Raw genomic sequence first — 27,386 nt, 5'->3', positions numbered from 1 at the left:
GGAAAAAACATGAATCACATCCAAGGCAAGAGGAATTTGAGAAGAGTCCTTCAAAAAGAGTGTTGTGTCATCAGCCAGTTGGCTGATAGTTATTTCTCTGTCTAATATAGAGATCCCCTTTAAACAGCTAGATTGTATATGAACCGATAGCAATTGGGTGGCTAACAAAAATAAATATGGAGAAATAGGACAACCTTGCCGTATCCCACGTTTTAATTCGAATCTTTGGGATGTACCAGATTTTAGCTTGATCGAACTATTGCCATTGCAGTACAAAGTCTTGATTGTTTGTGTAGGAACCCTTTTTAAAACATGGTGCAACTTTGATTACGTCACATGTGACGTCATTTAAAGAAACCCGATTTACAAATGATGATCGTCCCGCGCCCTCATTGAGAGCGGTGCATCTTACTCTTTGTACATCAGCACTCATCCACGCGCAGCAGCAGTTTGCTCAGTTTCGCCGTGTTACGGAAGGTCATCAGCCCCGGTGCCTCTACTCTGTGAAGAATTACGGTTTGAAAAGGCCTTTAAAGGAAACACAATGGACAGTTTTGAAAACTTCAGTGCGTCAGAAAAAGCAGAAGCTACAGAGCTCCAGCGATTGATTGCAGTCGAACAACAAAAGGCTCAGTTCCAAGCTCAGGTTTGTATCCCAACGTGAACGTGGACCCTAAACTAGCTTTAAAACGGAATAGTAGCACATGTACTACTCTGTGGGACATACGGTAATTGAGAGTTTATTTTTATAAATTACAATTTTACACTAAGGACATGGCTGTTCGTGGACCTCCATAGCCTTTTTAGTGCTGTCACTGCCCGATCCGTTCGCGCAGCTTTTACAACACGCATGCGCAAACATACCACCCTCCTGTCGTACGACAGTTTTACGACTTTCCTGAAAACATTACAAACATATGCATGTGTTCAGACGTAGTGTGTGGAAAAGCAAAGCATTTTATGAATATTGGATGATTGATATTAGTTACAGCAATGTTACCATGAATTGATTAACTACCATGAATTGATTAACGTGGACCCCGACTTAAACAAGTTGAAAAACTTATTGGGGTGTTACCATTTAGTGGTCAATTGTACGGAATATGTACTGTACTGTGCAATCTACTAATAAAAGTTTCAATCAAACCACTTATATGTCACCTGAGTCAAAGCTGAGTTAAAAAAGGGTAGCTTTTAAATTTGAATAACGGACGATGTGGAAGGATAAAAGTTGTTGACATTTTTAAAGCGTACTCGTTGGCTATTTGACGTTATTAGTAGATATGTTTGCGAACTCGTTAAAAAATAGTCAAATGGCTTGGTTTTGGAAAAACCTCCATAGAGAAGGTGTGAGCGTATTGATTTAAATATTGATAGTATCGATGGATGGATAGAACTTAAAATTTACAACGAAAATTATATTTTTGGGGTGGAAAGAACATGAACACTGATCGAGTTGCCACATGGGCCGCAGCCCGTAAAAAAAGGCGGGAAAATGGTAAACATGGCGGGGAAGAGGAGCATGAAAATATCAAGTCCCAAACTTAACTCCTGGGCGGGGTGGTTTAGTTAGAGACCAGAAAAAAAAAAACTCAATAAAGCATATACGCATATTACAACATACAACTGGAGACTTGCAACAGGCATCGATAGCTTGCGATGGGAAGTTAAGACAATTCTAAACAAAAAAGCAAGCGGGCGGGATGAGGGAGAGGGCAAGAAAGTGTCCATTCTTGATGAGTGCCAGAGAGAATAAAAGCTTAGGTATTGGTATCAGATCAATGGAATCGATGCTTTTGATTCAGTTTCTTGTCTGTACGTCCATCAAATGACGTGCTTTTCCTCAATAGTTCATGCGAGTGCTGCATCTCTCCTAGTTTGCCGGTGCAAACAGCGCATCTCTCTCTCTGTCTACTACTCACTCAGGCACACTTTGTTTATTTCTCTGACAAATCTGTAGGTGTGTGTCGACATTTGTTGTAGTTATGTTATTTTTATCATTATCGCATTAAAATGTGTACAATGACTTCCTGCTCAGAGCTTCAAAATAATAGCAGGGCAGTATTAACTTGGATTCTGGCACAGCAACTAACAAAATGCACCCGTTTAAAAATGTTTTGGATTCATGCATGTGCAAAAGCTTAAGCTTTGGCTAGTTTTGTTTATGTCAACAACCCTTTAGGTCAGGGGTGTCAAACTCAAATACAGAGTGGGCCAAAATTTAAAACTGAACAAAGCCGCGGGCCAAGGTTGAACAAATTAAACTTTTAATAGGGACCCAAACAAGTTTTGCATTGAATATTGAACAAGCAAGGCTTATATAACTTTATAGTGACATGCAAAATCGAGTTTCAAATAATAATAATAATAATAAAAAAATATCAATGGCATATCAAATACAATTTAAATAAAAATTGAATGCCTATTTTCTATTTGCAGCCTTCTGAGGTAAATATCAACATTAACTTTTTCCACAGGCTAATACATTTGAAAATAAAATAACAATGAATAAACCAACCATTCAAGACTTTAAACTGCTCAGTTTGCAACACACTGATCTAATCTGATGTGCCCAAGCCAGATACCTGGCATCTTTTCTTGGATGCTAGTTCATTAATGTCGGGGCTCAGGCTTTGAGCTGAGGCAACCTTCATTATCGAACGAAGGTGTTCATCAGTCATTATATCTCGTAGTCCACCCGGACCACAGACTTGGGGGCGTGCCTTTAACGTCCTCTGCGAGCTGTCGTCACGTCCGCTTTTCATCCATTCTAACAACGTGCCGGCCCAGTCACAAGATATGTGCGGCTTCTGTACGCACACACACGTGAATGCAACGTATACTTGATCAACAGCGATACACGTTACACTGAGGGTGACCCTATAAACAACTTTAGTATAAACACTGTTAGAAATATACGCCACACTGTGAATCCACACCAAACAAGAATGACAAACACATTTCGGGAGAACATCCGCACCGTAACACAACAGAACAAATACCCAGAACCCTTTGCAGTACTAACTCTTCCTGGACGCTACAAAATACACCCCCGCTACCACCAACTCGACTCTAAAGAAGCATCCTACAACCCATGGAAACACCTTAATCTGATCATGTTTGGCTTTTGAAAAAACGGACTAACACACCTAGATTATGCGATTGGAAACCAGATCTCTCAAGTAGGTGTGTGCTGCCGAATGGGGACCCTTTGTATCGGTCACAACACGTGAGATATTTCACCCGGAAGCAGATACCATTTAATCAAAACACGCAACAACTGGAATTAAGGGGAGACTTTATTTGTTCACAAATTTAAAAGAACGGAACAGTATGGTGGTACAGGGGTTAGGGAGTGTAACTCACAATAAGAAGCTCCTGGGTTCGATCCCTGGGCTCGGGGTCTTTCCGTGTGGAGTTTGCATGTTCTCCCGGTGGGTTCCCTCCGGGTACTCCGGCTTCCAAAGACATGCACCTGGGGATAGGTTGATTGGCAACACTAAATTGGCCCTCCTAGTATGTGAGTGTGAATGTTGTTTATCCGTGTTGACCCTACGATGAGGTGGCGGCTTGTCCAGGGTGCAGCTGGGATAGGCTGCTGTGACCCCGAGCGGGACAAGTGGTAGAAAATGGATGGATGGATGGATGGATGGAACATTTTGAAGTGCGTTGACAGGAGGAAATAAAAGAAGCTGATTTATTTAAGAAGGTAGCTTAGGCAATGGAGAATGCGGCTACTTTCGGATTCCCGTACAAGAACGAGTGAGATGTAAGACAAGTGGGTAAATTAAAGGCAAATAATCAAGCATACACGCAAACCTCTTCACGCTGCATGTGTGCACTCCAAACTGATTAGCAATTACTCTGTATTCCACACAATTGGCAGGTTTGTACAGAACAATAGCAACCCCACATCTGAGACGGCATCGGGGCACAAATAGTCATTTCCTTTGGATTTAAAACTTCTTCCATCAATCCACAGAGCCTTTTGAATGAACCCAGCGACATTCGAAAAGTTTTGCTTCCATGATTCTCTATCCAAAAATTCCTTAGAAACAATTCTGCCCCGCCTGTCTTTCTGTGCTTCGAACCTGCATCTGCTCCGAAACCTTCTTGGGAATAGCTTCATGTTTTGGCGCAATCTATGATAATTTTTTTTATTTAACATCAGCATAGTCAAAGTAATATATATGTACCAATTTTACAGCGGACATGAGGTACAACAAGAGCTGCGCTGTTGACTTGTAAGGAGCCATGGACACTTTGTTAGGGTATGACGTCATAGTCAACCGGAAAAGTAAAACCTTAATCTGCGCTAAAAATTAATAAGCGACCACAAGTGTACTGGAGGCATATGGGGTATGACCAATGGTCACATTAGAGAGTGTGCATGGATATTGGGACCTCACACATTCGTGTGAAAATACAAAACAACTAACTATTTCAGAAATCAGACTAATTTAGTGCATGGAAATGTATTGTGATTAATCATTCGAATGTTTGTTTATTTTAGGTACACACCTTCACTGATGTCTGCTGGGACAAGTGCGTGCAGAGCCCCGGATCGAAGTTGGACAACCGGACAGAGATGTGCCTTGTGAACTGTGTGGAGCGATTCATCGACACAACCTTGAGCATCACCAACCGCTTCAGTCAGATGGTGCAGAAAGGCACTCATTAATGATGGACTGCAGACCTTTATTGGATTGTAATCGAGCATATGAAGTTGTGTTGTGTCCCAAACATGTTTGTTGGTTAGGGACAACATCAGTTCATGTGTCCTGCTGTCAGGCATGTCTGTAGCTGCGTGTTTGAGTTGAAATTTTCAGAACACCGCCACCAGTAAATGTTGGAAGAGAAAATATTGTCAGAATGCTTATTAATAAATGCTGAGAGAACTTTTTAATGGTACTTAAATGTGATTCCCAATCCTGAATCGCACACAATATTGAAAAAGTCAGTGTAAGTTTTGAAATCATTTTAACAAGCATCATTTGAAATGTTTAGTGGGAGAAAAAAGTGAACATTTAACATGTAAAGGCTGTGCTATGCTACAGCATCATCTTTTCATCAAATTTAAACTCCTTAAAAAATATTTTTTTTATTAAGTCGTTTTTTCATGCCTACAGAGTAATAAACAAAACTGAAATTTTGAAGTAGTTTACCATAAATATACATTGCAGGGTTGAATCTGTGCCACCCTGTCTAAAGTCCAGCTGTAGCTCAACTGTGACGGAACAAATAAAGTACATGTATATACTTTCATAAATATGTATAAAAAATAGCAAATTGACCTAAAATCATTTAATACATTGAAAACTGAAAATTAATAATCCAATCATTGTGTGGGCCTTTGTCATGTGTGTGTATATGTATATTATTTACACACATACACACACATAACACTCTATTTATTGTTGTATTTGAAAGTGCAATGCTTTGCAGCCAGTAGCACAGCCTTTAAAGGAGCATAGGTATGGGCAGTGTAATATTCTGGGTTGGAGTCAATAACCAGGCGAGGTGATGAAGTTACGTCTCTTTACTTCATACTTCAGAACCGACTCCCACACTTGCCGTCAGGGTGCGCAATACAACGTAAACCGTTGGCCAACCAAAAAGTAACCACAGAACACTATACCCAACATTCACCAGGAGATGGCAACAAACAACTTAGATCACTCTATTACAGGCAGCATCTGTGAAATTTCATTTGCAGGAAAGGAGTGAGTTTAGGGTTGAATTGTCCATCCTCGTTCTATTCTCTGTCACTCGTCGTCGCCATGACTGTGTCTTCTTCGTTCTTCTGCTTAGTCTCCTTCTTGATGTGTGTGCAGTTGTGCACTCGCCAAAAGCCGTAGATGTTATAGCCTGACTGGCCGCCACGCTATTTATATGAAAGAAAAGCGGACGTGACGACAGGCTGTCCTCACTCAGGTCCGCACGGACCTGGAGGGGGCGTGCCTTAAGTCCGACTGGAAATCAGGAGAAATTCGGGAGAATGGTTGTCCCGTGAAATTTTCGGGAGAGGCACTGAAATTCGGGAGTCTCCTGGAAAATTTGAGAGGGTTGGCAAGTATGCTCTGAATAGTGCCTTGGAGCAGGTGAGCATAATCAGAGGCAGGTGAAAACAATCAGTACCCCTGGCAACTAAGAACACACAAACCCAGGTGTGCTGAAACAGATCTAAGGTAGTCTTTAACTAAACAAAACATGATCCAGGTAACGGATCATGACATCAAATCGTTTCGCATATTCTAATGTACATAAAATTGGTTTTCCATCTATCCATTTCCTACCACTTGGCCCTCTCGCGACCTCATTGCAGAGCCAACACAGATAGACAAACGACATTCACACTCACATTTATACATGTGAGTGTATAAAGGCAGGTGCATGTCTTTGGAGGTGGGAGGAAACCACGCAGTTACGGTGAGAAACATGCAAACTCCTCACAGAAAGATCCTGAGCCCGAGAAATCAAATCCAGGACCTTCTCACAGTGAGGCACGAGCACGAACCACTGCGTGACCTTAGCATCTTTAATTTACAAAAAATATCAAAGTGGCCCGCCACATTCTTTCATTTATCAGTATGCGGCCCTTGATGGAATAAGTTCGGACACCTCTGCACTACAGAGTGAGTTTGTGCGTTGGTGTTTGGTCTCTGAAATATCACTTTTTTCACCTGGCCTGATGTGCTTGCAAACTTTGGTGAGTTTTACTGCATCTTAAGATAGGGTTGTCGAGATATGGGTTGGAAATGGGTCGAATATCAGCAAAAAACCCAAGTATTCTATCAGCTTGCGTCTAAAATCTCAGATGCAAGCAGTCCTGCAGTACGTTTACATATGCAAAGCTGGACAGCTAGTTAACATCCCAATGTCCTCCAATAAGCACGCAGAGTTGGTCTTGTTTTTGTAATTTAGTCAAATAATTTACAATCGGTAGACATGGTAGGATACTCGGAGCAAGCAGCTACACAACACAATGTCTAGCACACAAGCTAGACATACATAATGTGTCCTTAATTAAACAATATTGCAGTCTAAAACACTTTTGTCAATATACAATTGTATAAGATAATTATAAATGCATATTAAGTTTGGACACGAAACCTATGTATTATAAAGTATGCAGTAACAAACATGTCCACATCATACTGCATCATACATTTTCTGTGTTGCTAAAATAAACAATTATAACGCCATTTTAGGTGGCTGCAGGATCAGGTCCCTGCTTTTTGCGGATGATGTGGTCCTGCAGACATCATCTGGTCAGGATCTTCAGCTCTTACTGGATCGGTTCGCAGCTCAGTGTGAAGCGACTGGGATGAGAATCAGCACTTCCAAGTTCAATCAGAATGGTTCTCGCCCAGAAAAGGGTCTGCATCCTTTGGAGCAGTGGTCCCTAACCACCGGGCCGCGGCCCGGTACCGGTCCGTGGATCGATTGGTACCGGGCCGCACAAGAAATAAATAGTTATTTCCGTTTTATTTATTATCTGAGCCCGGATGATTTTTTTTTTTTTTTTTTTTAGTATTTTATTTTGAAAAATGACCGGATTCTCTCGTTTATATCTTGGTCACTTGAGCGGCAACATTCAACCCAGCTAGGAAAATGAGTAAAAAACAGACGTCTTTGGAAAGTTTCTTTGTGAAGAGGAAAAGGCACTGGGAAGAGAGAGAACAGCCTACGACTTCCAACAAAAAGAAAGCTTTTAACAGACAATACCAGGAGTCCTATTTGAAATATGGATTTATCGCAACAGGTGATTCCCACGCACCGCGCCCGCTCTGCATAATATGTGGCGACCAGCTCTCTAATGAGGCAATGAAGCCTTCAAAACTGCTTCGCCACTTAGAGACCAAGCACCCTGGATTAAAAGCAGGTACGCCCCTACTAATAGAAAGGCCAAAAACAACAGATACATAAGATCCTTTGTTCCCTCAGCTGTTGCCTTTATAAATGAGCTTCTTAAACAAGCTTAGCGGCTATGCAGTCACTTTAGTGGGAAGCGACGTGTGATGATTAGTTTTTATTGTTCTACAAATGTTTTTAGTTTTTAGCTTTTAGCTCAATGCCTTCATGATGGTTTGTATGTCGTATGTATTTTATGTATTTGTACCTTGTTTTACTGTTGTACCTTGTTTTTACTGTTGTACCTCGTTTTTACTGTTGTACCTTGTTTTTTACTGTTGCACCTCGTTTTACTGTTGAACCTTGTTTTTAATGACTACTACTGCAAACCAAATTCCCCCTTTGGGGACAATAATGATTTTCTAAGTCTAAGTCTAACTCCCCTTCAACTTAAAGACAGCATAGGTCCATTCCAGACAGTTAATAATAAATAGGTTAGTGTTTTTATACCGTATTTTTCGGAGTATAAGTCGCTCCGGAGTATAAGTCGCACCTGCCGAAAATGCATAATAAAGAAGGAAACAAACATATATAAGTCTCACTGGAGTATAAGTCGCATTTTTCGGGGAAATTTATTTGATAAAACCCAACACCAAGAATAGACATTTGAAAGGCAATTTAAAATAAATAAAGAATAGTGAACAACAGGCTGAATAAATGTACGTTATATGACGCATAAATAACCAACTGAGAACGTGCCTGGTATGTTAACGTAACATATTATGGTAAGAGTCATTCACATAACTATAACATATAGAACATGCTATACGTTTACCAAACAACCTGTCACTCCTAATCGCTAAATCCCATGAAATCTTATACGTCTAGTCTCTTACGTGAATGAGCTAAATAATATTATTCGATATTTTACGCTAATGTGTTAATAATTTCACATATAAGTCGCTCCTGAGTATAAATCGCACCCCCGGCCAAACTATGAAAAAAACTGCAACTTATAGTCCGAAAAATACGGTACTTACCATCATTATCTGTTTGAGTAAATTCACTTGAGCTTTTCCAACATTCCACACTACAAAATAACAAAAGTATGTACTATGATTCGTGCTGATATCGTACTGAATTAATATCAGCTCAAAGGCATCAATATTGGTTTGGAATCGAAAAGTGAAAAGTTGTAGTAGTTACTTAATTTTTTTCCCCCAAGATGGCATCGCTGTTGCGGCTGCTGGCTGCAGGAGCTCTGTGCTCTATATCCTCCTTTTGTGTTCTTGATGTTTGGGGACTGCGCAACAAGGGGTGGCACTTTGGTGACTTCTGCGGTTCTTTTTTGTGAACTTTTGGATACACCTGGGGGAAACTTTTGGCCACGGCCAAGTTTGTACCAGAGACCAGCTGCTGGCTCTCTGCCAAACAGGAGTCTGCGTGGAGAAACCAGAGGAGATGTGTAGGAAGCTAGCGTTGAACGTCGGGAAGCACAAGCTTCACCGAGCCCTGGCTAAGTGAGCATGTATCGTACACTTCGGTTTACCTGGACGGATTCTCGCTCATCCGCGCAGACTGGAAATTGGCCGAGAGCCAGTGGGCAGCCTAGGACCTCTAGGTTGCTTTGATGGATCTGTTCCTGTCTCCAGCAGGCGATGGCGTGGAGCACTGGAGAAACCACCGCAGTGTACAGTACGTGGGTGTTGAAATTGTATTTTAGTTATGTTTAGCAATCGTATGTGTACAATGTATGCATTTGTACACACGGTACCGTATTTTTCGGACTATAAGTCGCAGTTTTTTTCATAGTGCGACTTATACTCAGGAGCGACTTATGTGTGAAATTATTAACACGTTACCGTAAAATATCAAATAATATTATTTAGCTCATTCACGTAAGAGACTAGACGTATAAGATTTCATCGGATTTAGCGATTAGGAGTGACAGATTGTTTGGTAAACGTATAGCATGTTCTATATGTTATAGTTATTTGAATGACTCTTACCATAATATGTTACGTTAACATACCAGGCACGTTCTCAGTTGGATATTTATGCGTCATATAACGTACACTTATTCAGCCTGTTGTTCACTATTCTTTATTTATTTTAAATTGCCTTTCAAATGTCTATTCTTGGTGTTGGGTTTTATCAAATAAATTTCCCCCAAAAATGCGACTTATACTCCAATGCGACTTATATATGTTTTTTTCCTTCTTTATTGAGCATTTTCGGCCGGTGCAACTTATACTCCGGAGCGATTTATAGTCCGAAAAATACGGTAATGCTTTACCCGGTTTTGTGAGATAACCACTACTTTATAAGCTCAAATCCGCTACAATATGTACTAGCATCAATAAATATATGTATACATAAACAAACAAATAACAAATACATTATATAATGTGTGTTAAAATAAAATATTATGTTCTTGATTAAATGGTGAGGTCATTGATATTTTTTGCGGCTCTCAGAGCAGATTTCATTGATGTTTCTATCCAGCCATGAGGTAAGGCAGTGTGTTCTCCTGCAAAGTGCACACGTCCCTCACTTTCAAACAGTTGACTTACATAGATGCGCTGGTAAGGCGTGAACAGGGCAAAGGCTCCAAAGCTGTAGGGATCTAATCCCCACTTTTTGACCAGTCCTCCTGTGAATAGAGGCCTGATGTCCTCTCCGTGGATCTTCACCAAGTCGTCCAGTACGACAGCCATCAGATCGTCCTCGCTCATACCTTGGAAGAGGGTGGAGTCATCAGAGCAGGTGTAAGAGGCCAGTAGGGCACCTGCATCTGTTCCAGAGAAACTGTGGCTGGGGTAATAAATAAAGCGAGAGGTTCTGTCTGTTATGCTCTTGCCTCCCCTGATGCCTTCTTCCTCCCAAAAGCGTTTCCTGAAGCTGAGTATCACTTTGGTGCTGCTGGTGTAGTGAACCGAGCGTAGGGCTTCCATCTTGTCCTTGGAAAGAGGAGGCTGAAAGTCCATGAAAAGTGTCGCCTTGGCTGTGGCTGTAACCATGGCGTAGTCCACCGTCAGGTTGGTCAGGGATCCTGGATTATGGCGGTCCTGGTATGTGATTGTCACATTCTTGCCTCCCGTTTGGTTGATGAGTTTGACTTTGGAGTTGAGTAGAGTGGTGGCGTTTAACATCCTGTAGAAAGCCGTGGTGATCTTGTCAAAGCCACCTGTCACTTCAAAGTACCTGTAGAAGCATGAGGATAACCTTGACATTTACATCTGTTAAGTTAAAAGTTAAAGTTAGAGTACCACTGATAGTCTCGCACACACAAGGTGTGGTGAAATTACCCTCTGCATTTGACCCATCCCCATTTTCACCCCCTGTGAGGTGAGGGGAGCAGTGAGCAGCAGCGGTGGCCACGCTCGGGAATCATTTTGGTGATTTAACCCCCAATTCCAACCCTTAACGCTGAGTGCCAAGCAGGGAGGTAATGGGTCCCATTTTTATAGTCTTTGGTATGACTCGGCCGGGGTTTGAACTCACGACATATCGATCTCAGGGCGGACACTCTAACCACTAGGCCCCTGAGCAGCTTAAACCCCTGTAGGTTAACATCCCTCGGCTGACTCACGTCGACATAAGCGGTTCTTGACACAACCCAAAATAGCTTTGACCTCGTCTTAGTAACGGGGGTGTCAAATTCGCTTTCATTGAGTTTGTAACTGTGAGTCAGTGACGTGCCGTCACTAGAGGCAGGGGAGGCACGGCCTCACCTGCCATCATGGAAAGAAAAAAAATGTAAAAAGAAAAAGAAAATAATTAAATTGTTATATGTATCCAGTGATTATACTAAAGTTATTTTCCATTTAACTTCACCAGTTTTAGATTATTTTTATTTTTATTTTCACATTTGCCGTTCAAATACTGAGAAGAGACGGTGCGGTGATCAGCAGCCAGTTGAGGCACGTCACTCAGTTGTGCCTCAACATTGATTGTGCGCAATGATTTGGCTAACTGCTGGCCTGCTGTGCAGTGAGACCGTATTGCTATATGAACTATATTATACATTTCCATAGTTTAGTTAGCTGAGGTATGTAATGTCCAGTGTATTTTGTCAACAACTGTATGTGTGTAACGTATTTCTTGTGCTGAGCAATCATAAAACTGCTGCGAAGACGCACTGTGAGAGGCTCGCCTCATAACCCCGCCTCCTGGTGCCAAGCACCTCCGCCGCAGAATGCACCGCCCGACGGGAGCGCCACACCAACCAAAGCCCAAAACCCTCCACGTGCAAGACCGAATCCACCCCCAAAAAAGTCACTTAACAAAAAGCCAAAAAGTGCAAAAACAACAATGCTCGCGCCGGAGGAGCTGCGAACGACCGCAGGGACACAACATTAGGTACACCTGCAGACTGCAGCACGGATTTCATATTTCATTCATTCACAACTCCTCCAACACGAACACCACTGTTCCCGCACTTATAAGTAAAGGTAAGACCATAATAACATTTTTTTTATTATATGTGCTTTTTTGTGTGCTACAGTTTCTATGTGTAAAGTTAAAGTTAAGTTAAAGTACCAATGATTGTCACACACACACTAGGTGTGGTGAAATTTGTCCTCTGCATTTGACCCATCCCCTTGTTCACACCCTGGGAGGTGAGGGGAGCAGTGGGCAGCAGCGGTGCCGCGCCCGGGAATAATTTTTGGTGATTTAACCCCCAATTCCAACCCTTGATGCTGAGTGCCAAGCAGGGAAGAATGCTGGTATGAGCTTTTAAACATAACCCGTTAACTGCTGCCAATCAAATGGTGAATAAGATACTCTTTAGGGTTCATATGTTTGTAAATCTGACTGTGATGAAGTCTGTGCCTCACCAGCCATGAACCTCACCGCACGTCACTGCTGTGAGTAATACACAAATATAAATGAAAAGAATTTGCCTAAAATTTTTGACACACACAAAAAAAGTGTAGTATTTGTAGTAAGAAATTGACAGCTCAGTCGCTAGAATTTTACTGTAAAATTTACCGTGACTTTTGGAACATATTACTGTAAATAGAAAAAAACCCCAGTCATTTTTACCATAAAATCTTCGGTTTTTGTTTTTACTGTGTATTACTGTAAATGGTAAAACTATATTTTAAGTTAAATTCTAGCGCCTGAGCTGCCAGTTTTTTTTTTTTAACCTTATAATCTACTGTGATTTTAAAGTGTACATTTTGATGGATATTGAGTACATTGAGATTTCATAAGTTTCATGTTGAAATTATGTACTGTATTTTCCGGACTATAAGCCATTACTTTTTTCCAACGCTTTGGACCCTGCGACTTAAAAAATGGTGCGGAACATTTATGGATTTTTCTTTGCTAACAGCCGTAATGTTTTGTATTCAACAAATAGTTTTCATAAAACACCCACAGAGACACTCAAAAGGCGTGTTATTGTTTGTGCTATGCCGCAATATTTTGGACGAGTTTGCTCACTGCAGGTGCTGCGAGTGAAACGGCAACAGTATTTCCTTCTGTTTAATGCCTTGAACCGAAAGTACAAGTGCCATTCCGTCTGCCAGTCATCCATAGTGATTATACTCGTATAGTCTCTTAATTTATCACTCCAAGCAATGTTTGTAAGTTTTACAATGTAACTAAAACAATTAATATTTACTAAACTCTAACATGTTTGATAGTAGTGTTTTCATGCATATTTATACATGCTATCATAATGTAATCAAGCCAGCGTTTTACAAGTGTCTGTATTATTAACTTACAATAACATTGTTTTTGCATTGTTTCAGTTTCACAAATTCCTCAGTAAATTCACCAAAATGTCACCGTGGAGTTATTGAGTCTGTTTAGCTGATTGGAAAACTAGATTACGCTGCTATTGGGTCCATGACGATGACTTCTGTTCTGTTTGATCAGCCGTTTTACTGCCGTGGTACAGAGTATGTTTGGACACAATTAAGGTATGTAAATAAACATTTACAAAATATTTCTGTGTAAATAACTCATTACAAAATATTTCTGTGTAAATAACTCATTTCACAACGTGTATATATGCGGCTTATAGTCTGGTGCAGCTAATAAATGGAAACATATTTTTTATTGAAAATTTAGTGGGTGAGACTTTTATACTGGTGCGAACTTTAGTCCGGAAAATACAGTCGGTTGTAAAGTGTATGAAGTGTTTTAAGAGCATTGAAGGTGTTTATATGTGTGTGTGAAAGCTGTGTGTAGGGCTTATAAAAACTTTAAATGCATATAATATTCATAAAACTCATGAAATAGTGTGCCTGCTTCACGAAAATTCCGTTATCGGGAGGGATACGCTCCAGAGATCCTTAAAAAACATACAGGTTTCAAAATACATAACATGCCAACCCTTAACTCACCCACAAAAATGTAAAAAAAAAAAATTCTTACTTTGTGTTGTCATTGATGTCCATCTGCATGTAGAACATCTCAACCATGGATGTGTAGTATAGGCTGTCCTCATTCAGGATATCTCCAATCATTCGCAAGGCGCCACGACTTAGATTGCCCTCCTTTACCAAGTATTGCTATTGATACGACAGTACGTTCATAAAAAACTAATTAGTATATTTCAACTTTATTCTTTGCGTAGTCAAGCTAAAACTTTGTTGACATGGATATTTCTTACTATGACAGAGTAGGAATCATATTTGTCCAATACAGCAGTGCAGCTGCTTTTCTGAAAGTCATCCTTCACCTGTGCAAAGATTGCAATACAGTTACAAAACAGAAACAACACATTAATAAAACATTTTTTGAAACCAAAGAAGAAGATTGAATAGAAATTTGTGTGTGAAATGAGAAGTGCTGAAGCTGAACGGATTCTGAAAAGCTGTACAAAAAATTTAGAATTACAAGAAAAATATTTTTGCTGTTGATCTGATTGGTGTTGGGATGATTGGCATCGGTTGATAATTGTGGAGGCAGTAAAACTTCCCAAGACCTAATGGAGTTAGTGTTACGTTGAATTGGGAATTAGGAACATTTGCATCTAGAAAATGGTTTCATGTTGAAATGGTTTGAATAAGTTAAGACATTTGAAGAAAAAACATCTATAAATTCTTTGGGAATTTTCGTGCCGGAAAATGTGGGATTCCAGGAAAAACCTGGAATTTGTTCAATGTCAAAAATACATAGCCTGAATGTTGTGAGTGAACTGAATGTCTTGGGTTTGGAAAGGTGTGACTCAATTGGAAAATGGGAAAATAGCGTAGATTCTTGCAAACCAAATACATTCAAACCTGTCTATTGCGACCACTAAAAAGGCAACAGCAAAAGTGACCCCAATAGACAAGTGGCCACCATACGCAGGTTAGGAGCCATTTTGAGCCAGGTTTTGTGATAGTTGGACCAATACCGTACTCAAACGTTGACTCTGGATACGACGGGCGGCGTTGGATGTTAATAATGGCAATTATTTTTTTGTGACGGGGAAAGAAGAGAGCTGCTCGTTGCTGTTATTAACACATTATTACATTTAAATGTTATAGAAGAAAGAAATTGATAAAAAAGAAAACAATTCACCCGTAGCAAAAAAGTAAACAAATAACAGCAACTGGGACTTCTTCTATCTTTGGTATTAGGGACCGATATACGGAGTACCGTACAAGAACTATTAATAGATGCAACATAAGTGGTCGCTGGTTGCATTTAGGGTCAGGGTAAACTTCATTGTACTTTTAGGAAAATGTGTCTTGGGCATTGTGTTACATTATTGCTTACTGGGGCAGAGAAGATACAATCACCTGGACTAAAAACAGAAAATACAATACATTGCATTTAAAAAAAGAGATCTACGGAGACATTGGACAATTTCTAGTGCCAAGTACTTAAGCGCTTGTGTTCATTGCACATTGCTCTATTGCATTATATATATTTTTATGTATTTTTCAACAGATTGATAGAAGCTGAAACAAATGATGATTTGAGATGGTTCTGTGTGGAGTTTGCATGTTCTCCCCGTGACTGCGTGGGTTCCCTCCAGGTACTCCGGCTTCCTCCCACCTCCAAAGACATGCACCTGGGGAGAGGTTGATTGGCAACACTACATTGGCCCTAGTGTGTGAATGTGAGTGTGAATGTTGTCTGTCTATCTGTGTTGGCCCTGCGATGAGGTGGCGACTTGTCCAGGGTGTACCCGGTTATCCGCCCAAGTGCAGCTGGGATAGGCTCCAGCACCCCCCGCGACCCCGAGAGGGACAAGCGGTAGAAAATGGATGGATTGTTTTGTGCATGTTTGTGAATCTGTTGTTCAATTGTACAGTTTGGTTGACAAACCACACTATGATTCCCTATTTGATCAGACTCTCTAGGATAGTGTTGTGTATCCTGCGTCATCAATCTCTGCTACATTTTCTTGCAAAATGTGTGACTTCTCTGTGACCCTAGATACATATATGTTGTCCCCTCGTGTTAAAACAATTACCGTATTTTTCGGACTATAAGTCGCAGTTTTTTTCATAGTTTGGCTGGGCTCCAGTGCGATTTATATATGGTTTTTTCCTTCTTTATTATGCATTTTCGGCAGGTGCGACTTATACTCCGGTGCGACTTATACTCCGAAAAATACGGTACTTTTAAAAAGTAATTAATTATAGTTACTCGTTACTTGACTAAAAAAGTGTTTAAATGACTAGCGGAATTACTTTTTTATTAATGTATTTCATTACCTGGGGAAAGTAATTATTGCGTTACTTAAAAAAAACAACAAGTCAAATATCTGGCATAGGTATAGTAGAGACATTTCATGAGAGCAAAGTGTGTGTGCGTGTGTGCCTTTAAAAGTCTCATTTGTGTTTGTTAGCTTAGCAGCGGAAGGATTGTGTTAGCGCTAGTTAATATAGAGATTGTATGTGCTTCAATAGCTGTCTTTTATCCTTGTCCACAAACAGGGTATTTTAGGATTGCAAGCTTGCCGCTTTGATTTGTTGTTCATTATTCCCTCTTGGCAGTAGTAGTAGTGACTATATGTGTGTGTGTGTGTGTGTGTGTGTGTGTATGTGTGTGTGTGTGCACTTAGCCCAAATGTTGTTTGCTTTGTGATGTTGCTTCTTCCTATTCAATATAAAGTTAATTTTAGTGTGGTGGTAGTTTTTGCTTTTATTAGTAAAAAGTTATTTCCTGCATTGAACTTTCTGTGTTTCTGACGCTGTCTTGTTGACAACCACATTAAAAGTAGCGTGCAAAATTACAAAACCCAGAAGACAGAATACAATGATTTGCAAATCATTTTCAACCTATATTCAATAGAATAGACTGCAAAGACAAGATACTTAACATTCGAACTGGCAAACTTTATTTTTTGCAAATATTAGCTCATTCGGAATTTGATGCTTGCAACATGTTTCAAAATAGCTGGCACAAGTGGCAAAAAAAGACTGAGAAAGTTGAGGAATGCTCATTAAACACTTATTTGGAACATCCCACAGGGGAACAGGGTAATTGGAAACAGGTGGGTGCCATGATTGGGTATAAAAGCAGTTTCCATGAAATGCTCAGTCATTCACAAACAAGGATAGGGCGAGGGTCACCACTTTGTGAACAAATGCGTGAGCTATTGCAAGGAATTTAGGGGTTTCACCATCCACGGTCCGTAATATCATCAAAAAGTTCAAAGAATCTGGGGAAATCACTGCACGTAAGCAGCAAGGCTGAAAACCAACATTGAATGCCCGTGACCTTCGATCCCTCAGGCGATATTGCCTCAAAAACCGACATCAGTGTGAAAAGGATATCACCACATGGGCTCAGGAACACTTCAGAAAACCACTGTCAATAACTACAGTTCATCGCTACATCTGTAAGTGCAAGTTACAACTCTATTATGCAAAGCGAAGGCCATTTATCAACAACACCCAGAAACGCTGCCGACTACGCTGGGCCCGAGCTCATCTAAGATGGACTTAAGTTGAAAAGGATTTGCAAATCATTGTATTCTGTTTTTGTTTACGAATAACACAACGTGCCAACTTCACTGGTTTTGGGTTTTGTACATCAAACACATTGTTAACAGTGTTGATAGATCATGACAGTCGTCTGCAAATTAAAAATACATTTATTGGGATGTAGTTTCCTGCAGTCATACGTGTAAAGTGTAAAAAGGATAGGTGAAAGCACACAGTCTTGTGTCAAGAAAACAGGTGGTCGCTACAGGCAAGGTTTAAAACATGACTTTTCTCTGCGGGGGTTATTTTTGTGGTCACTAACACAGGTTTAACTAATACATTTGTGTTAGATACAATGTGGAAGTATCGAAAAAGTGGTCTTTTTTAGAATGTGAAAAAATATATTTTCAGTGAAAAGTTTTGGGCTGGAAAATGTGGAATTGTCGGAAAACCTATAATTTTTTGAAATATTGCAAAAAGATAGCGCAAATGATTTGAAACGTTTTGGCAGTCCAAAGGATGTAATTGGATGATAAATGTTGAAGTAGATTATGCACCATGAGATTGGTGCATAATGTAAACTCTCTGGTTTGAGTGTGTGCCTTTAAAAGGCGGTGCCTGTTAAGTGAAGGTGCTCACAGACTCCAACGTATAGTAGGCGGAGCGGAATGTCCGCAGGCTTCAGAGCTTCCATTGTGGCGTGCACTGCAGCATTTCATGGCGCGTTTCTTTACCCCTGATACTACATCATCAGCAGGAGAATGTGGTAATAATGTCAACGCGCTTTGAGTACCTTGAAGGTACAAACCCCAAAACCAGTGAAGTTGACACTTTGTGTAAATCGTAAATAAAAACAGAATACAATGATTTGCAAATCCTTTTCAACTTATATTCAATTGAATAGACTGCAAAGACAATGTATTTATTGTTCGAACTCAGAAACGTATATTTTTTTGCAAGTAATCAATAATTTAGAATTTAATGGCAGCAACACGTTGCAAAAAAGTTGGCAGAGGGGCATTTTTACCACTGTGTTACATGGCCTTTCTTTTTAACAACACTCAGTAAATATTTGGGAACTGAGGAGACCAATTTTTGAAGCTTTTCAGGTGGAATTATTTCCCATTCTTTCTTGATGTATCTATGATGTTTTTCTAGTTGTCGTATTTTACGCTTCATAATGCGCCACACATTTTCAATGGGAGATGGGTCTGGACTACAGGCAGGCCAGTCTAGTACCCACACTCTTTTACTACGAAGCCACGCTGTTGTAACACACGCAGAATGTGGCTTGGCATTTTCTTGATGAAATAAGCAGGGGCGTCCATGAAAAAGACGTTGCTTGGATGGCAACATATGTTGCTTCAAAACCTGTATGTACCTTTCAGCATTAATGGCGCCTTCACAGATGTGTAAGTTACCCATGCATTGGGCACTAATACACCCCCATACCATCACAGATGCTGGCTTTTCAACTTTGCGCCTATAACAATCCGGATGTTTCTTTTCCTCTTTGGTCCGGAGAACACGACGTCCACAGTTTCCAAAAACAATTTGAAATGTGGACTCGTCAGACCACAGAACACTTTTCCACTTTGCATCAGTCCATCTCAGATGAGCTCGGGCCCAGCGAAGCCGGCTGTGTTTCTGGGTGTTGCTGATAAATGGCCTTTGCTTTGCATAGTAGAGTTTTAACTTGCACTTACAGATGTAGTGACAAACTGTAGTTACTGACAGTTGTTTTCTGAAGTGTTCCTGAGCCCATGTGGTGATATCCTTTACACACTGATGTCGCTTTTTAATGCAGTACCGCCTGAGGGATCGAAGGTCACAAGAATTCCATGTCAGTTTTCGGCCTTGCAGCTTACGTGCAGTGATTTTACAGATTCTCTAAACCTTTTGATGATATTACGGACCGTAGATGGTGAAACCCCTAAATTCCTTGCAATAGCTTGTTGAGAAATGTTGTTCTTAAACTGTTGGACAATTTGCTCACGCATTTGTTCACAAAGTGGTGACCCTCGCCCCATCCTTGTTTGTGAATGACTGAGCATTTCGTGGAAGCTGCTTTTATACCCAATCATGGCACCCACCTGTTCCCAATTAGCCTGTTCACCTGTGGGATGTACTAAATCAGTGTTTGATGAGCATTCCTCAATTTCCTCAGTCTTTTTCGTGCCAGCTTTTTTTAAACAGGTTGCAGGCATCAAATTCCAAATGAGCTAATATTTGCAAAAAATAACAAAGTTTACCAGTTCGAACGTTAAGTATCTTATCTTTGCAGTCTATTCAATTGAATATAGGTTGAAAAGGATTTGCAAATTATTGTATTCTGTTTTTATTTACGATTTACACAACGTGCCAACTTAACTGGTTTTGGGTTTTGTAGAAAAGCAATACCATTTTACTTATAAATGCCACAATAAATGAGAAAGAGGAGTATTTACGGTGAGTAATACTTGTGACGAGCAAAATGCTGTAGATAGACTGTGTCGAAAATTGTCAGAATCGAGTCGTAAAAATATGCAGGCCATTGCACAAAATAATGAACTACCCGTTACTAGAAAACAGTAACAGCGTTAGTAACGTAGCCTTATTCCTAACATTGACACTAACGTGTGTGTTAGTGCTCTTTAGCTTTAACACTGATAGGTTCCAGGTTTGAAGACATCCATCCAAACATTTTGTACTGCTGGTGCTGGAGCCTATCCCAGCTGCACACGGGCTGAAGGGTTGTACACCCTGGACAAGTTGCTACATCATCGCAGGGCCAACACAGATAGACAGACAACATTCACACGCAAGGGCCAAATATGTTTGGTCAATTGAACAGCCTGTGTAGGAGAAGCTGCAGAGGATAATGATGGACAGACGCTGACTGTGACAAGTACAAACCTTGTCCAGAGTCTCACTGAAGAGTTGGGCTGCTGACTTCCCCCTTTCTCTTTCATTCAACGTGTAGTTCAGCACGCTCGGGTTGTTTTTCACCAGATAGGTTTTCTGTAGTATTCCGTTCACCAGATAGTATGTGTTCAAGTCTTCTTGGATAAAGGGGTTCAAGGGAATTTGTAATTGGGAGGCAAAGGACAGCAGAATCCTGTGAACACACAGCATGATACTGCAAAAACTGGGATGTATATTCATCTATGTAAATATGGATATACCTTTAAACCTTTTTTTTTGTTCTCTTCCAACACTCTAAAGGGTTTTGCAACAAAAAACGTTATGTGTGATGCTCTACTAGTACTGGGCTGATTGATCAATTTATTAATAGTATCAATGCCAAGGTTATTATCAGTACAGTATAGGATTGACACTAGTGGATTCAATATTTAAAAAATTATCTTCAATGTTTATTTTGACAAGTATCTGTGTTTTGTATGTGTTGTACAAGTTGTTACAATACACATATTGTTAAAATATAAACAAATACGTTTTGTTTAAAAAAATATTTGTTATGGGTCATACTCCTGCTGCCTCTCATCCTGTTGTGCGCTCTGCTGAGAGCACCGCGGGCCAGGCCCACGGGTGTTTCCTCTCCGTTGTGGGCCCGCTTCCGCGCGGCTGCAGATGGTCTGCAATCAGCGCACCTGCCCTTGATGAGTGACCAGCCTTCATTAGCCAGCGCAGCCTGAGATCGAGTGCCAGAACGTAGCTTCTCGTACCCTGTACAGTAAGCCAACACGTCTCCAGCCTTTTCTCGCATGTAAATTCTCTCTCCCTGTGTTCCCTTCCCGCTGTGTTCACTGTCTCTCGTGTTGTGTCGTCCTCCAGCTTCCCGTTGTCCTTCCTCGTCATCGAGTTGTGTGTCTCGTCTTCCTGGACCCCTTTTGGATCCCCTCTTGCCTTCCTGGACTTCGACCTCACGCCTGCCCATTGACCACGAGGCCTCACTCCTGTCCTCGACCATCCGCCTGCCCTCTGATGTCCAAGCCTGCTTTTCTTTTGGACTTCCGCCTCGATCTGAACACGCACACTCAATAGCCTCTGGTAACCACGCTGAGATAATACTTACATATGGTCATACTACATCTCTTTGGGCTAATCACACACCGCACTCACATACTGAGCTGTCAATAAACACGCTTACAACTAACGACGTCATCGCCCCTCTGCCGTCTTCTTCTCCTGCTGTCCTGTCACAATATTTCTTTGTTTAAAATGTTTGTGCTTTGTTTTTTACGCCCATGTGGCGACCCGATCAGTGTTCCCGTTCTGTCCACCTTGTAACTGCATGTCTGTTTTTGGACGGAGTTGTACTAAAATGTAATTATGTTGTACTTTTTAAGCGCAATGCCAATAAAGTTCCATCTATATTGATTATAATCATGTACAACAAATTAACAGTAAAATTACAAAATCATAATATGAGCTTTACAAATTTCAAGAAGAAGTATCAGCGTGATTATATTGGATTGATCCCAAAATTTGCAGTATCACCCATCCTTATGCAAAGGTTTGGGCGATATAATAAAACTTTTTTAAAAATTTTTGCAAATACTAATATACAAGAATACATATTTAATGTTCAAACAAACAAGTATATGCTAAAATCGAACATATTTGTATTTGTTAAATAGCTTTAAAATAACCTTTAATGGAAAAAAAATAACACGCCATTTTTGGAAAGCCATATATTGGGATATTCACAATACTGTTACATGACAACCACTCCAAAACATTTCCTATACATCACTGAGGGATTTAATCAGGTCAAGGCATGCCAAATTTTAGGACCTTTAAGGAGGATTCTTTATTTTTGCAGCAAGTTGAAAGGCAGTGTCTACGTGGCTGCATCATCATGCAAGGCCACCCAGTATTTGAGAGTTAATCTGTTATTACTGAGATGTGTTATTAGATATTACACTAATTTGCTTTGTTGTCTATAATACAAAGCTAATGAATTTTGACATAGACATTATTTTCAGATAGCTTAGCATATATTGACCTATATTAGATTGGTTTTAGTATCTTTAATGGTCAATGGGGATGCATCCTTCAAATAATTTGAATGTGTTCCTGAGTGAAAGCAGTTTGGACAACCATGGCATAGTGATGTCCATGATCACGCACCATCATTCAGGGAGTGCTGCAGCACCCCATCATACAGTACCTACTTTTCAATGTTTTGTGCAAAATTATTTTTTTAAATAGTGATGCTTGTTTAAAACTTGGAATTGGATTGTAAATTGAACGTTTGATTTGTATGATATATAACATTCATAGCTGGCAACAAAAGAAAGCTAAAATATTAAGAAAAAGCAGCACACTCACTTGTGAAAGCTGGGGATTCGCATGGCGCCCACCTCTGCATACCAGCCTTCTCTTGTGTTCCTGAAGGTCTCTATACGACCTCCGATGCGGTGGCTGGCTTCTATTATGGTTACCTTGGTGCATCGGGTCACAATTTCAGTCATGTGCAACCGCTTGTTGACAATACTGAGGAAAGTAACTACTGTATTTTCCGGACTATAAACTGCTACTTTTTTTTTACAACGCTTTGAACCCTGCAGCTCATAAAACGGTCCAGCAAATTTTTTTATTTTTCTTTAACACTAGAAGTCCCAGCATTTTTCTGTCTACCTAGAAGACCCAGAGAGGGGTCATTTGGCCCGACGCTTTTCCCGAATACACTAATCACTCATTTTGTTATGGTAATGAGGCTGTTAGGGGCAGTTTGTCTAGGTAGACAGAAAAATTATACATGTGGGAAATGCCGAAAGGAGCAATGGCAGTGCCAGGATTGTGAGTGACTGCTCAAATGTATGTCAGTCACGTTTACATGGACATGGTTTTTCATTCTTTGTAAATATGCTTTTTTCTTTGTAAATTTTTTTTTTAAAACTATTTTTGGCACACAAAAATAACAATTGCTTCTGCAACAACCCTCCACACCAAAACTGGGAAAACAGTTGCTTTTTCATTCTTTGTAAATATGTTTTGTTTTGTATTTTTTTTAACAATAAATGTCAGAGTGTTGATCCCTTCATTCTGTTGATCCTTGCAAAAACACACACAACCTACCTCAGAACTAAAGCTTGAGCTGTAAGGTCCCCTCCCCCACACAGGCTCAAGTGGCCCCCTGCCGTGTGCCACTAACAGCCACATTTTCATAACAAAAGGAGTGTCCACAGGGGGGACTAGGGGTCAAATGACCCTCTTGTGTGTTTTCTAGGTAAAAATGTCAATTGACCCTTCTCTGGGACTTCGCGTGTTAATGATGGCAGTAACGTTTTTTATTCAAGAAGTGGTTTTCATACACTGAAAAGTTGTGTTATTGTTTGTGGTATGGCGCCATCTTTTGTACGAGTTGGCTCACTGAAGGTGCTGCGGGTTGAAAATGTACTTCCTGTTTCGTGCCCTGAACCGGAAGTCCACAGCATTTCTGCTTGAAATGATTCTTAATTTATCTAGCAATGTTTGTAAGTTTACAACTAAAACAATTAATATTTATTAAACCGTCCCATGTGAGATGTCTGTAGGAATGTTCTCATGCATATTTGTACGTACTATCATAATGTAACTAAGGTAGCGTCGTTAGCATTAGCGACTATGCTAACACGTTTACAAATGCCTTTTTTGTTACTATTAACTAACAATGGCATTCTTTTTGCATTGTTTCAGTTTCGTTACTTCACCAAAATGTGGGTTTGGCAACAAAAAAGATTTGTTTGATGCTCTACTAGTCGTGGGCGCATTGGTCAATTTATTAATAGTATCAATGCCAAGGGTACTATCAGTACAGTATAGGATTGACACCAGTGAAATCAATAGTCTGTTTAGATGGTTGGAGAGCTTGCTTCCGCAGTTAGCGGGTCCATGACGATGACTACTGTTTTGTTTGATCATCCGTTTTACTGTCGTGTGACAGGCACCGTTTGGAAACAGATAAGGTATGTAAATAAACATATACAAAATATTTCGTACCGGTATGTATCTGCGGCTTAAAGTTTGGTGCGGCTAATATATGTACAAATATATTTTTCTTCTAAAATGTATATGCTCTATAGCTCAAAAAATACCATATTTACCTTGTGTCCGACATCTTCCAAAAACTTGGCTGCGGTTAGTCCAGCGATGCCACCTCCAATAATTGCCACATGTTGAGGCGTCTTTGTGGCAGGAAGACCTTTATCCACTATATTCAGAAGCTCACTGTAATCTGTGTCTTGGAGACAGTCAAACAGAGGGTCTCCGGTGATCCCACTCACTGCAAACACTACTACCCCCACAACAACCAAAGGAACTGATGAGACAAGGGAGAGAGACAAAATATGCATGTAAGTTTACAAAACTGTAAAGTAACGGCCAATCCATTTTCTTTGTATCGCTTGTCATTAAGGTAACAAGCCAATCAAAGGACACATATATTGTATGAACAACCACACTTACACCGGTACAAAATCTTGAATTATGGTAGTATTTTCTGTCTAAAGTTACAAAATATAAACATAGACTTTCTTATTAGTAATGCATGCATGTTTGTGTGTTCAGACTTTACCAAAGACCTGCATACATACATTATACCAAAACAAATGAATTCAATTAGAAATTACTTTATTAAAATAATTATTCGAACAAAACAAGTCAAATTAAATAATTGTAAAAATAAAAACTAATTTACTTAAAAATATAATATAAATACAATTTTACACAATCTGAATATATGCATTTTCATATTTACTGTAATAAATCCATCTGTGTAAAGCTTGAAACAAATGAACAAATACTTACATAATTTGCAGAGTGACATTTGAGTGATCATGTCGACAGCGGAGCGCCACAGAATGGATATTTTCTTCGTTCTGTTGACAGTGTCAGAGGAAAATGACGCCTAAATGCAAAAATGGTAAAGAGCTCATTAACAAGGTTCAAAACAAATATCTTCTCAAGGATGTTAAGTTTAAAACTTGACTGTTGACAATTGAGCTTAGATTCTGATCATACTCACCTTTAACAAAGGTAATGTCTCATCAGTTGTCATCAGTCTATTCATGATTAAGAAACGCAAGGAGCTATACCCTTAACAAGAATACGTATGATATGTATCTGTACAAAAGCAGCCTCTAAAACTTGTTAGGTATGTGTGGATTGGCACACAAAGTAATTTAACGTGGGACTGTGTGGGTCCTCAGGTCTTCTAGCAAGATTTTCCCACACCAGCTCAAGAGTCAACCACACTGAACAAATAAGATTAGTGAGGTTATACTAGGCAGCACAGCTCATTTCCTCCATATTAACACATTTTAGTACTTAAAACTGCCAAATTGGCATTACTCTAAATGTGATTTATCTTGTTAGAATTAACGAACTTCCTCTTTATTATAGGTGTATAGCATTAAGTATATTAGGCAAAAAGTAAAGAAATCGAACTTACCCTTTCTCAATTTGTATCACACAACATCCCTTTATACAATACGATATTAAAAAAACAAAACGCGAGAAAAATCTTTTAATTTCCCCCACCTTGCATAAAGATGGGAGACGTTACCAAGAGAATCGACTTACAGTCACATGCTTTGTGATGTACTGTACATTGCAGGTTGTAAAACAGTCAGTATAAAGAGGAGACAGTGCTGAACACAGCATTGTTTGAGGTCAAAGGCAGACTTTATTTACAATTTTGAACACAGGTAAAAATGCTTTGTTAATGTATAATGTGCATGGTCTAAGTTGAGTGCAACATTGCACAATAGCAGAACCCAGAACCACCAGAAAGTCAGGCTGACTGCTCTGCTCTATATACATTTAAATACAAATATTTTATTACAATAAAGAAAAATGTTTAGGAACTTTGTGAAAAGTGATTCATTTATTATATATAACCTCCTCCTGCCCCCTTTGTTGGAGAAAGGCGAGTTGAGTACTTTCTGTGGGCCTCAGCGTACAGTAGGTGTTTCATGTCTTATTTAAATATTTATTGAAATCATATATATTTATTTGGTAACACTTTAGTATGGGCAACATATTATAAGTAACACATACTTAATTAAGATTTATTTGGACACTAGGGGAACATATTCTAAGTAACAAAGACTTATTTTAGATTTATTTGGTTAGGGTTAGGGTTAGGGTTGTACTAGTTGTATAATAAGGCCATGCAGAATAAGGCATTAATAAGTACTTAAGAATGACTAATTAAGAGCCAATATGTTACTAATTTGCATGTTAATAAGCAACTAATTAATGGTGAATATGTTCCCCATACTAAAGTGTTACCATTTATTTATACATAAATATAAGATTTGTGTGTGCAAATAAATATTTTGTCGAGAGTAGGTGTAATTCTTAACTGCTTACAATTTCGAGCTGTCACTTCAGCCTTCCTCAGAGCTGTTGCTGCTCCCTGATGTGACGTGTCTAAAAACAGGTGACCTTGTTTTTCGCCTCTCACAGCTCTTACCATCTAAACAATTTGTCTGCACACAAGAATATTTTATTAATAGTGTATGGAGGATTATCCTACATGGAGGATGCGACGCTGTCAAACACGGAGCTTGTGGGATTTGCCAGAAATTGGAGATGGCACGCCTCGCACTGAGGTGTAGCCAGAGATAATGATCTTTCTGCAGGTTCACATGCGAAACCTTTGTTAAGACTTCGACCTTCTATATTATTCAAGTTTGAAGTCTTCTCTGCATTGCATCA

The 27,386-nt window shown here is 39.8% G+C and overlaps 2 protein-coding genes across 2 annotated transcripts; one reads left to right on the top strand and one right to left on the bottom strand.

The window, feature by feature from the left end:
* Nucleotides 1–376: 376 nt before the first annotated feature.
* Nucleotides 377–5,028, top strand: timm8b (translocase of inner mitochondrial membrane 8 homolog B (yeast)). The gene is made up of 2 exons (XM_062068575.1): nt 377–646; nt 4,514–5,028. The coding sequence occupies exons 1-2, from the start codon at nt 545–547 to the stop codon at nt 4,679–4,681; spliced, it is 270 nt and encodes an 89-aa protein (XP_061924559.1). The 5' UTR covers nt 377–544; the 3' UTR covers nt 4,682–5,028.
* A 5,264-nt stretch (nt 5,029–10,292) lies between these two features.
* Nucleotides 10,293–25,503, bottom strand: il4i1 (interleukin 4 induced 1). Its single transcript, XM_062068574.1, has 7 exons — nt 25,473–25,503; nt 24,770–24,984; nt 23,013–23,125; nt 20,634–20,835; nt 14,483–14,551; nt 14,245–14,381; nt 10,293–11,058 (listed from the first exon to the last, which is right to left on the bottom strand). Exons 1-7 carry the CDS (start codon nt 25,501–25,503, stop codon nt 10,293–10,295), a joined length of 1,533 nt encoding a protein of 510 aa, XP_061924558.1.
* Nucleotides 25,504–27,386: the final 1,883 nt, after the last annotated feature.

Source organism: Entelurus aequoreus, linkage group LG13 (genome assembly GCF_033978785.1).
Source record: "Entelurus aequoreus isolate RoL-2023_Sb linkage group LG13, RoL_Eaeq_v1.1, whole genome shotgun sequence".
Lineage (NCBI taxonomy): Eukaryota > Metazoa > Chordata > Actinopteri > Syngnathiformes > Syngnathidae > Entelurus > Entelurus aequoreus.
This window is presented reverse-complemented; position numbering and strand designations above follow the sequence as displayed.

What these genes read in the sequence shown, in the direction of transcription:
- timm8b (XM_062068575.1), top strand. Translation starts at nt 545, where the DNA reads ATGGACAGTTTTGAAAACTTCAGTGCGTCAGAAAAAGCAGAAGCTACA. An exon ending in AGGCTCAGTTCCAAGCTCAG is followed by an intron (nt 647 to 4,513) that starts GTTTGTATCCCA and finishes TGTTTATTTTAG; the next exon opens with GTACACACCTTCACTGATGT.
- il4i1 (XM_062068574.1), bottom strand. Translation starts at nt 25,503, where the DNA reads ATGATCACTCAAATGTCACTCTGCAAATTAT. An exon ending in CGAATCCCCAGCTTTCACAA is followed by an intron (nt 20,836 to 23,012) that starts GTGAGTGTGCTG and finishes GTGTGTTCACAG; the next exon opens with GATTCTGCTGTCCTTTGCCT. An exon ending in ATGATTCCTACTCTGTCATA is followed by an intron (nt 14,382 to 14,482) that starts GTAAGAAATATC and finishes TCGTATCAATAG; the next exon opens with CAATACTTGGTAAAGGAGGG.